Source organism: Orbicella faveolata, unplaced genomic scaffold (genome assembly GCF_042242905.1).
Source record: "Orbicella faveolata isolate gen_17 unplaced genomic scaffold, um_ofav_v1 contig_13, whole genome shotgun sequence".
Classification (NCBI taxonomy): Eukaryota; Metazoa; Cnidaria; class Anthozoa; order Scleractinia; family Merulinidae; genus Orbicella; species Orbicella faveolata.
In genome coordinates this window covers 17,635,505-17,647,500 of record NW_028301540.1, presented here as the reverse complement: position 1 = coordinate 17,647,500, position 11,996 = coordinate 17,635,505, and the positions used below count along the sequence as shown (strand labels likewise).

The 11,996-nt window shown below is 37.4% G+C and overlaps 2 protein-coding genes and 2 long non-coding RNA genes across 4 annotated transcripts in view; 3 read left to right on the top strand and 1 right to left on the bottom strand.

The window, feature by feature from the left end:
- Positions 1 to 2,172, top strand: part of LOC110053695 (uncharacterized) — a 2,514-nt gene extending 342 nt beyond the window's left edge. The window contains exons 1-3 of the long non-coding RNA XR_016206036.1: positions 1 to 324; positions 1,320 to 1,563; positions 1,842 to 2,172. The exon at positions 1 to 324 is cut by the window's left edge and continues 342 nt beyond it. This is a non-coding gene — a long non-coding RNA (uncharacterized LOC110053695). The remainder of the gene's footprint in view (positions 325 to 1,319; positions 1,564 to 1,841) is intronic.
- A 41-nt stretch (positions 2,173 to 2,213) lies between these two features.
- On the bottom strand, positions 2,214 to 4,189 carry LOC149115407 (uncharacterized). The gene is made up of 2 exons (XR_016206035.1): positions 2,942 to 4,189; positions 2,214 to 2,433 (listed from the first exon to the last, which is right to left on the bottom strand). It is a non-coding gene; the product is annotated as an uncharacterized LOC149115407 (long non-coding RNA).
- A 1,894-nt stretch (positions 4,190 to 6,083) lies between these two features.
- On the top strand, positions 6,084 to 7,503 carry LOC110051929 (uncharacterized). The gene is made up of 4 exons (XM_020758075.2): positions 6,084 to 6,392; positions 6,474 to 6,512; positions 6,716 to 6,793; positions 7,289 to 7,503. Exons 1-4 carry the CDS (start codon positions 6,099 to 6,101, stop codon positions 7,328 to 7,330), a joined length of 453 nt encoding a protein of 150 aa, XP_020613734.2. The 5' UTR covers positions 6,084 to 6,098; the 3' UTR covers positions 7,331 to 7,503.
- Positions 7,504 to 10,195: 2,692 nt separating this feature from the next.
- On the top strand, positions 10,196 to 11,966 carry LOC149115406 (uncharacterized). The gene has a single exon (XM_089285683.1). The coding sequence runs from the start codon at positions 10,218 to 10,220 to the stop codon at positions 11,964 to 11,966; it is 1,749 nt and encodes a 582-aa protein (XP_089141809.1). The 5' UTR covers positions 10,196 to 10,217.
- The last annotated feature ends 30 nt before the right edge of the window (positions 11,967 to 11,996 follow it).

The following is an 11,996-nucleotide window of genomic DNA, read 5'->3' as shown; positions in this document are numbered from 1 at the left end:
CTAATATGTTTATTTCTTATTTTTTATTTAGATCTTACAATTTACCAATTTTAAGACTACACAAGAACTTAAAGCAGCAACACAGCATTAGTGAAGGCCTCCAAAAAGTTCAGAACCATTTCCAATTGCTGTTCTCGAGACTTAAATTTCTAGAAGAGGCTTTTGGAATAGACCTGCAGTACCCAAAAAGCCAGCAAACGTCCATGGCAGAAATACAAACATCATTTGGGGTGGTAAAAATAAATTGCTATGGTGAAGTTACAATGGATAAAACAGTTTGTAACAGGATGACAACAGCAATCCTTGACTTAACTCAACAATCAGGTTAGTATCACTTACCTGAAATGTAAAGATACAAGACGTACAAGATACAAGTATTTAAAAATACTGTAGTTGTAGTCAGGCATAGTAATAAAATCTTGTTGTCACTGACTTAAAAATCTTAAAATAGACATTTCAGCTTAAATACTATAACCTTCTTCAGTGATAAAATGAATGTTAATGGCGTCTAACCAATTAATGACCACGTGCATATTCCAGACATTTACAAAATGCTAAATTAATCCCTAGCAGGTTCCTCACATTCTTATAAACATCTCATTTACATTTAGATGCCATTAACATTCATTTCATCACTGAAGAAGGTTATAGTATTTTAGCCGAAACGTCTATTTTAAGATTTTTAAGTCAGTGACAACAACTTTTAAGATTTTAAGATACAAGTATTTTGAAGGATAATTGTTTGACATCATGATAATCCATGGCACACTGTAATAACACCATCTGACCAAAACTCATTCAAACAGATTATCATTATTTACATGTATTGCACATGGTCAATGACAATATCATAACTTTCATCATTCAGTTGAAGTCATTTAGCACTAATGTGAAGGATTTAGAGGACTTCTCAATTATTATTATGGCAATGATTTGGAAGAGTTATCTGAGGAGTCTCTTGGCCAAGAAAAAAATGCTGCGTCAGAGTTACCACAAACTATTCAAGTCTCATCCTTTTAATGATTTGGAAAACTGATAATTATTTTGGTTTGAATATTGACTAGTGACTTAGGTAACAATCAAAATAACATAATGTTGTTTAGGTGACCGGTAAGGGTAACAGACACCATTTCAAGATTATATTTCTGATACAGGTATTGTATTTGTGCAATCCAATAAGTAAGAGGATGTATTAAGACCAACACATGACAGTGATTGACACAAGCATAGAATCAAATATTTAAATTTAACAAATAAAATTATTTCAATAATTTATTTAAATAAGTAAAATAGATATTTACGTTTTCTATTAATTTCAGAAAATTCATTTGACCAGCTGATCGGAAAATTTTAGATATCCTTGCAACATCATTATGAAAGCAGTGATGCTGTGCCAATGTATGCTCCTAGACAGATGAAAGAGTTTGCTGACAAAACTGCACCTGGTCTTTTCAATGTCATTTTGCAGTCTATTCTCTGGGAAGATCCAAGATTGAGTGAAGAACACCGTGTATTAGAGGAAAAAAGAACTCTTGTTTTGTTGTGCACAATAGCATATTTCAGGTACTTTGTCCTGTTTTATTCTTATTTGTATTTAAAACACAGGTCTCCTTGGAAAACCATAAGGCCACTCAGTTTAAAAACTCTGTTTAATTAATTATTGCACGTTTCTTAACTAGAACAGCAGACACAGCTTTACCCCAATATAAATGTCAGTTCTATTATATAATGAAGTAAAATTACTAGATGTTTTACCTTTCTTCACATTTAACCCCTTGAAAGGTAAGGACATAAAAGTAGTTCCAGTGAACTAACTTGAAATAATGCCATTCTTTTTGTAGATCTCAGAAAACAAATACACTTCAAAGAGAAGAGGGATTATTTATCCAGCAACATGGGGCATCCTGAGATGTTATCAATTCTGGAAGAATTTGAGGCTTCAGCACAAGCTGAAGGGATGTGGATGGTCAAAAAAGCAGGCTCCTCGGGGAGCAGCCAATGTTTGTAAACCTTCAGTTTTCAAATGTACTTCAAGTGAGTTTAAAGTACGGTAGTTTAAAAAGCTGAAAGCTATAACTTTAAAATACTGTGAATTAAAAACTTGTCCAGTTAGTTGAACAGTCTTTTTGTGTACATATGGATAGGGTAGCAAAACAGTGGCGCATAAAGGAAACATGTTATTGTAACATAGAAAATCATATAAGTCACTGAAATGATTTTAAATTTCTATAAATTTATTGTTTCAAATGAGTGAGTTACTACACAGTTCTGTAATGGTGTTCTGCCTCTTATTACTGGCAATGTACAACTTGAAGACTTCTTTGACCTATCCATCGTGAATGAAAATCCAATGGTATCTCAAAGTTCTCTGGCATTTTATTTAGAATGGCTCACCAAAGAAGGCAGTCTTGCTGCTGTTGTAATCATGAAATTCTGAAAGTAAAATTGAAATTTATTTCCAAACCGAAAATTTGTATTTTCATGCAGGCGCTTGACTATTACATGTAGCTTGAGTTTTAAGTGAGCTTCTCATGATCAGCTCAACAAGTTGCAATCGTGAGATCACTTCCATTATGAAATTCGTAGTATCATAAGCTAAATAAAATCGATAAACAACGAATAGACTTACAAACCTTCTCTGTCACCATGAAAAAAATTTCCAACGGATATAATCTTGTAGCAGTCCAAGCAAAAAATTGAACAAAAAAAAAAACAGGCATAAACAAGAAGAAGAACCCTAACTTTAGATATTTTTAAATTATTGGATCCCTCTTTTTAACCATTATTGTACACTATTTTTAGTATTATGACGATTGTATTGAAAATCTCTGTTTTCCTTGTCTAGACTTAGTAGCAGTAGGTCCACATCAGCTGTACAGTTGCACACTTTTAAAACCTATTTATCAAATAAATGTATGTATGCGGAGCATTTCGTACATACCTTTTTTGTATTTGTGGTCCTTTCTTCTTTCATCTGTGGCTGCTGATTCACAACAACAAGCTTAAACACCGCGAGGCAAACAACAAAATTAATCTGAACCACCGAACAACACGGGCAAACCGGAAAGGCTGAACTTGACGCATGCGCATACGTTTTGCCGCGGTGTTGATACACCCATACCCCTCTTAAGGTTACAGTATACCTTCGGGTCGGCAATTTTCTTCAAATTTGGATTTTTGGGTCAAAATAGTGGTCGAAGAATAATCTCTAATTTCTGAAAAAAAAATTTGAAAAAGGCTAAATATTGGCGGAGAAATGGCGGTTTTACGTTTTCACCGGAAGGAAAAGTTTACCTCTTGATTGACAGCCCTATGGCGCGTATGCAATCAACCGAGACGATTTTCGCGGGAATTACCTATATGGATGTCACGAATTGACTACTCAGTTGATCAGCATTGTTGTTCTGACTACCCAGCCTTTTTGATATTAGGCTTGTCTCTATTAAGTTATAAGTAAACATAGACCACGTTTAAACCATGGACCGGTTCGAAAAAGCGAAAACAGCGAAGAACGAATGAAAATACATCAATGAGTGAAGAAGCGAAAGTTCGCCACGCGGATGAAGCTATAGTTATCGTAGAAGGCGGGCAAATATTCGTGGTAAGAGAAAAGAAAGGTTCTGTACAAATTTCGGAACTTGACAGCAATAACAGGGATGCTGACAGAGACTCTTCTGATGAGTCCGATATCGACGAATCGTCGGACTCATTGAGACCATTTGAAATATTATCCATGCACAGTTGCTCTCACACAGTTGCTCTCCGCGCTGTCTTTTGTTTGTTTCCTTCGCTCAGCCACTCTAGCGTTCGTATCCTTTTTAGTCTTCCCCATTTTGCCAGACCAACTTCAAGAAAAACCGAACTACAGAAAAATTATCTCTCTGCCTTCGGTTCCTTGAGCGCATTGCGAAACACAAGAGTTGTTTAGAGATTCGCGCGTAAATTTCACCAGGAGGTTAACGGTAGTAAAGTTTCCCTGCACTGATTGGCTTAGTTATCTGAGAACCCAGTTGAAGGCATTTGTGGGCGGAGTTTGTTTGCGAAGCAGAAAATTTTTCTTAGCGCTGTTTACTCGCATAAATTTTTTCACTTGAAGCAGACACTTTAAAGAGTTATAACTCAAAGGGAATTTGTTCAATTGCTCTTAAATTTGGACAGTGGATAGTTTAAAATATAAACTACAAAAGTGTGTCTGGGAATGGTTAATTTCGAAATACTTTTTCTTCGAGAGCGATTTTTGTACGATCACTCCACATTTTTTTAATCCTATTTCGAAAATGTTCTGTAACTTTTTACTGCAATCGAATATGCCAAAACGCAGACACCTTTTTTAAGCGCTTTGGGCCCTGAAACCGAGGAAAAAATTAAATTGGCGAAAAACGAAATTCGCTTTGACTTGTAGCTTTCGAAAGGTGATTCGGGCGCTCGCATTTAGTGGTCGTGAAAAATTCGACAATTCATTTTCTTTCAAAATTCTTGGTATAGTTTGATAGCCAGCTCCATAAGCTTTAATTTGATATAGGGGTTTAGGTATCTACAGCTTAAACTGCACGCGCTACATCGCTTGCGCGCGAGACACCCCTGAAGGTATACTGTAACCTTAAGCGTGGAGGATTTAGACAGCTCAAAATAGCTTGCAGCCGGCTGTATTGTCGCCGCTTTAATGCATGTAAGAGTGGTGCAACCAACGACCTTCTTTCGTCCCTCGATTACGACAGGCGTTTTCGCTTTCTCAAAACAATAAGCCATACAATTGCTTTCTGTACTCGAGAATATGCCTTTTTTTTTTTCGCACAGCCCGGGAAAGCGCGCCTGAAATCATACGTGTACCGCTCTCATAGAAGTGCAAAGACTCACAAATTTGAGAGTGCCGTTCTTGTTTCAGGGGTGCCGTTCAGAAATCAATATTGAAAAAACTTGAACATGTTTTGCTGAGTAAATCAAGCAGGCCGTGCCCAAAACTATCGGCCCGTGTGTCAAAATTTTGGAGTGTCGTGCCTAAAATGAATGTCGTTTAAATGCGCCTTTAGGCTCTAGCTTTGCCTTTTTCTTATGTGTGTGTGTTTCTGTATGCGCGCGCGCGATTTTCCTTTGCCCAATTTTTTCTTATATCCCTCCATTTCCATATCGTTTGTGGTGGTCCGTTCCTTAGGAGCTTCGTTGATATTGGCTTCAAACACGTAGTTACCATGATAACGGTGAGCTTACCTGTTGAAAGAAAGGAAAGTCATGAACGTCATCTCTAGTACCTCACTCTCTTTTATTCTGGTCTTAAATGGACCTGGCTTATAAATATCCTGGTTAACTTTCTAATTCCTTACTGACTTATTGATATCTTTGAGTGCTATTTCGAAGACCACGATATATTTTTGTTCATAATTTCATTACAGCTGAATCCCAAAGACGAATGATAACATAACACAAACAAAAAATATTTTATTTTAAACGGAAGACACAATGTAAACCAAGCAGCAGGAACAGGCCTGAAACATGAAGCTTTAAAATGGGTCCGTTATATACGAGGAGTCATAAAAATGGAGCTTTTCCGTTGTTCGTTTTTATTTTATTCAACTGGTTAAGAATTAGAAATTTGAGTATTACGTGTTGAACAAAATGTCGCTTTTTATATCATTCTATCGGCTATCAATTATTCATTTAAATGCATAGGACTGACTCGGAATTGTAATTAGTTGTTGAAAAAATGAGCTTTGTCGACAACTTATGGTTTGCTTTTCGCTTTCAGTTTCTCGTGGAAGATAGCTTTATTAGCTCAGTCAAACAAGGCACATTTGTATATTGTCCGATTCGAGACAGGTTAAAAAAAGCATGATTGAGGTCCTGGAGTATAAAGGAATACAGCACATAATAACACCTCTACAGTGTTTATTAAGCAATGATCCATACTAAACATAAATTACCACCCCATGAGAAATGTTATTAATGGTTTTAGTTCGTTTAGTTTTATTATTATTATTTTTCCAATCAGTCTTAAGATGTTTAAGACATGGAGTTTTTCTCAACATTGTATTTGATAGTCTTTTAATGTCTATGTCACAAAGACCTGCCGCTTGCATAATTTAAACAGTTTAAAGGGTTTTATGATGGACATTAAAGTAATTGTCTTTAATGAACGTAGATGGGTTAGGAATCACCTGTTGATGCAGGTTATAAAACTCACCAGAGCGACACAAAAACCATTCACTCCAGAACTAAGCCGGCACACAAGCAAGTCTTCACTCACCATGAACACTCAAGGGATTGTGTTTTGTGCGGTGTGCGTTACAGTGTTACTGGTGTGCAACCAACCAAGCGAGGCACAACGACAAGGTTCAAAGTTCAGAAAGCTGGACCACTTTGGTAAAAGACGGTTTCCCTACGAACGAATCTTCAAGGTATTTTGCATGAAACAGGACCGTTTGTAACTGCCGTGTATGCCTGTGATATCTGACTGTGCTTAATCTTTGTCATTGCAGTATGAAGATGCTGGAAGGGAAGTACCTGGTCATGAGGAGGTGAGGATTTTAGCTGTTTTCCTGTTCTTGGACTACGTAAATTTAGTTTTTGTCTTCAAATGGCAAACCAAACGAAAACCAAACAAAAGTTTGAGTAGATATCAACAAACCAAATGTAAGTAAAGTAGGCTAAGCGATATATGAGATAAATGATGTATATATGGCTGAGATATCTGACTGTGCTTAATCTTTGTCTTTTGTAGTATGAAGATGTTGAAAGTCCTCACTCTCAGGATGAATGGCCGCCTCATTATGGAAGACGAGCGCTTATTCACAAGAAGGTGAAGACGTTTAGCTGTTTTTTACTAGGACTTTTCCAAGTTTTGACTCCGAAATGGTGGTAAATCGCACGAAAACCAAACACAAAGTTTGAGTGCATCAACACGCTATTTTCTGCATGTTTTAAACATGGAACTATCCTTTTGAAACCAGATTTGTTTAACAAGCGTTTTTGATAAAACACATTGAAGACTCACTCTTAACAAGTTCTTCCAAGCAGTTAATATAAGAATCAACAGGTTGTAAATTTTATATTTTAGGTTAATTTGCATCCAATTCTTAGATCCTTAGATAATCTCTTAGCCGCGCTAAAAATCGCTATCGACCTATTGAGACTATGATCTACAAGAGGTTCAAAAACAAACTAGCTGACTAAGTCAACCCATCAAATTCAGCCGGTGGGGTGTGGCTTGTGTTGAAACATCGAAAGCATTTCTCGATGGGAATATAAACTGACAAATTTTAATACTTTCAATATTCTCGCCTCCTTATTGTAGAGAGCGGAGAGCCCTTCAGATGTTAAGAAGTGGCTGGAGTAGACACGCCGACTGGCTTACAGATGAAGAATGCTAAAACGGACCATAACCTGGCAACTTTAACTATCGCCTTAAATTTAACAATGCGTATTCATCTCTGATTCCTTTGCTTCATAAGCTTGTAATAATTTCTTGAAAACAGAAACATTAAACATTTGAAAAGACTGATGACACCATTTAAGCACTGTTAGCTTGCGTGGTTATCAATAAATTCCCTTTGTCTTTGAAAACAATTAATGCATTGGAAAGCGTATAACAAGTGCTTGGTAAACATCTGTTCGCGTCCCTTATCAAAAATCGAGAAAGTGGCGTGCTTAGGAAGCGCGATTCAGTTTTATTGAGTAGAGGACAGAACGTTATAAATCGACAAGTGAGGTTATTATTGATATTACCGAAAATTAAACTTGCTAAATACCACACAAATTAGTCTTAAACTGAGTTTATACTGCACTGAATTTTTCTCTCTTTCTGAATTGAGCGTGACGACAAACGTTCACTGATATTGCGATTCCCTTTCTGAGTCATAGCTTTCAGGTTTCAAGAACGCATGCGCTTTGAGCAGATGGTGAAGTCGATATCCCAGCTGTGCCTCCCTTGTTATTTGCGTGATCTACGACAGTCTACCAACAGCTCTAACTTGACTAACAAGATCTTTCAAGTAGATAAAATCTTTCACTCACTTAAGCGCCATTTCGGTTTCACATTGAAATTGAAGATCAATTTTCCTTAGCACAAATTAAGACCACGACCTGAGTAAAGAGAGGAAGTTTGGCTTTTTTGTTACAGAAATTTCTCAGTGCAAGAAAAGTCAGAAAACGTACATAGAGTTATCTTGCATATTTTCAAGTCCTCGCTTGCAGGTTGCTTTCGCTGTACCATATCCTGTTAAAAATTTCTAAAAGCTAGCGTCCTCGAAAAATACAAGATGCACTAATAATTTGATAAATTGTATTAGTGTATATTAGCGGCATTATTTTGACTCGGTATTATATGAAGATCTGTCATTTGAAAATTCTTGTGGTCTCTAAAGGTTTTCGTCTTAGACTCAAGGTCGACAAAAACTCATGGACGTATGGCACCTGCAAATAATATGTTACTTGGTCTGTTGAATGGCTTCTCCAATATAAATTCTTTAGAAAGCTAGAAGAGCCCAGCCATTTTAAGAACTTCTGCCGTTAAAAAAGACTTTGAAGCATTTCAGCGAGGCATTCTGAATAACAAACATTGAAGTGATAGAAAAAATGAAAGAACAAAACAAATTAAGCTATCTTGTAATGTGAATTTCTTCGACTTTCTTAAAATATGCAACGCGACAATATAAACTCTTTAATGGATGAACACAATTACTGGAAACCAATAGTTTACATTGAGGCCCAATTGTTATTCAAAAAAAGGCGAACAAAATAAGAACCTTTCTAGAAGTTAGCGACTTACAATAATCCTTGTTGAATAGATAACAAACAGACGATTTGCCAGAAGTTTAGTTAACTTTAACTTTCGGGTTATTAATTAATAACGACACTTTCGTATCGTTAAAACTCCAAATTTCCATAATGAACATCTGCACATGTGTAACTATTATTATTTCATATATCACCGAAAACTCTTTTACACATCGAGTCGTTTTTGGCCACATCACTTAATTCGTTTGTACAACAAAGGCGGGTTTAAATAGCTGGCCGTGAATTTCGAGCCAGCCTTGCATGATCGCACATCACAACATCTCTTGATATGCCTGTGCTAAATGACTCACATATCATATTTTGACAGATTTCGAAATAGCGACAAATTAATTTATAATACTCCCACAACTGAAACGCCTTCAAGGCTCCGACAAGAACGTAACACGTGACGAGACTAAGAAGGCTCACAAGGGTTTCCAGCATTTTAAGCACTTCTTTTTTGATGAATCAATGATCGCACCCTGTTCTGTCGCACTTTGTAATAATCATCGCACTTTGTAATACCTGTCGCACTTTGTAATAAAACTGTCGCACTTTGTAATACCTGTCGCACTTTGTAATAACACTTGTCACACTTTGTAATAAAATAGCTGTCACACTTTGTAATAACAAGTTGTCGCACTTTGTAATAAATTAAGCTGTCGCACTTTGTAATAACAAGTTGTCACACTTTGTAATAAACTTTCAAATTTCCTTTGAATAGGATATTTGGTAGAAATTATATGACTTAACTAATCCCCCAAGGCACAAATACGTTCTTCCTTGATATTTTGCTCTGCATACTAAACTGACCGGACGAAAATGAAACTCGTTCTCCCCCACGCTTCTCGCAATTGTTATTTTGGAGATAACACAGCTTGCTTAGCAACGATGGAATACAATAAGTGAACAGAGGGCAAATAACTCCTGGTAAAAATAAAAAGATACGCGAGAGGGTTGAGTCCAAGGGTTAGTAAGGGAGATGGAGACTTCAAGTGACTTGCCACATGTTCTATATGAGGTAATTTTTGGGGGAGTAGTCACAGGATTTAAAATAGTTGCTACAATCATGGCTAAAAGTCGGGATACCTTAAACACCATTACAAGACAAATACCAAAATTCTTTTTGCTCTTTTTATTTCACCTTGTCGCGATTTCATGAAGTTACTTTATTCTTTTTTTAAATGACAACTGCATGTACTAAAAAGTGTGTTCATCCGTTTGCCTAAATAATAATCTACAGATTCGTTTTCGGTTCTACTCGAACGGCATCCCACGACATCTCATGGTCGCCACGTTGGCGACTCATTTTCAAGCCTGGTCACCAGAGGCAAAATTTTAGTCGCCATGGCGCCTAAACTGGTCGTAACTTGGAGGGTTAATATTTATAAGAACAATAATAATAATAATAATAAAGCTAAACAAATTATAATAAAGTTAATTAGTACATGGATAGTGAACATATGAACAACTCCACCATAGGCTCTTCCGCTTATGGGCGGTCTTGGAGAAAAACGTCATTTAACTTTGTGTCAATTTTGACGCCTAGGAGCCGGCTTTTCTATTATGATAAGACTATTCTTTTATTGTGCAACTTCATAGTTTTTTCCTTCGATAAAGCCGGTATGGCATATAAATGGATCTTAGCCTTTATGAGCTGCCTTATGCTGTGTTTTTGCAGTTTCGGAGCAGAAAAGAAAGGGAGATATTTTCATTCATTAAGCGACGAGGCTTACGAGACGCTGTTGCTGCTGGTACAAGGAAATTTTAACGTGCCCGTGGCAGAACGCACACGCGAACAGAGGAATGCAGTAGTGCGCTATTGGCGCCAACGTGATAGCTTACACCTTGGACCTCAGTCTACCCCAACACTGTACTTTGATGGCAAGAAAGTAGTTAAGAAGTCGTCGATAGCAAGTCTTGTTGCAAAAACGTTTGATCAAGCAAAAGCTGGTGGATGTAAAAAACTGCGAAATCGAGCCGCAGATGGCTTCGCAGGTCTGAGCGAAAGAAATATCCTACGAGTGACAAACAACGAAGCGAAGTATCGCATACACAATGTCAAATTCACAAATAAAGCCACGCCAAGGCCAGTAACCGCCAGGACCATTCAAGGTCAACATCAAATTGACCTGATGGACTTAAGCAAAGAGGCTGTCAACCACAACAGGCACGTGTACAAGTATGTTCTAAGCGTAATGGATATTTTCAGTAGGTATTTGTGGTTGCGGCCGCTGGAAAAAAAGTCAAGCCAACATGTTAGTCGGGCACTTCAGAGGATCTATAGCGAGCACGGTCCACCGGATCGCCTTCAAAGTGACAGAGGAACAGAATTCGAAGGGAAGGTTAGAGCTCTTTGCAAACAGTTAAAAATAAAACTAATTAAATCGAGACCCTACCACCCGCAGTCGCAGGGAAAGATTGAGAGATCGCACAGACGATTAAGAAAAAAAATCATGTACGACTTAGTATCCCTGGGTAAAAAAGGGGTTAACTGGGCAGCGAATCTTGAAGACTATAACCGGACTTTGAATGAAGAATGTAAAGAAGAACTTGGCTGGAGGTCTCCTTTCGAAATATACTATGGGCGGAAGTCAAATCAATTAGTGAAGGCGTCGCTGGACTGTGTAGATTCTGATGATAACATGGTTACCACAGCGCCAAATAAACGGGAATTGGCCTGCCACCTGAAGAAAGTAAAAAAGATCCGACGGAGAGCTAAGCTTTACAGCAAGAAGCTTAACGATCGAATGGTAAAGAGCCACAAGCGACGCCACAAAGCGGAAACTTTTAAAGTAAAAGAGCACGTTCTGGTACGCTACAGACCGCAAAAAGGAGGTAAACTTGCACCGAAAAGAAGGTTTGTTGTTAAAGGCACAGTAGTAAAGAAGAGAAAAACAAATCCTGATACATATAAAGTCAGATTTAGGCCTCCAAATTCTTCTAAACACATAGAAGAATGGTTTTCGGTAGAAGACATTGCAAGCATTAGAAAACGCCACCGAAGAAGCACAGCAGAAAATAAAACAATAAAACAGCAGAAAATAAAACAACTTCGAAAAAAAATGTACATACCGTTAACAGCCCGCGATCGTTTTCTGGATCTAGACTTTCCCGACGTGGATTTGTCTCTCATGTACAATCCACCAGGTGACGGAAACTGTCAGTTTGGGGCACTGTGCTTCTTTGCTTCATAGAAGCAAAGGAGCACGTGGAATGCCGCAATT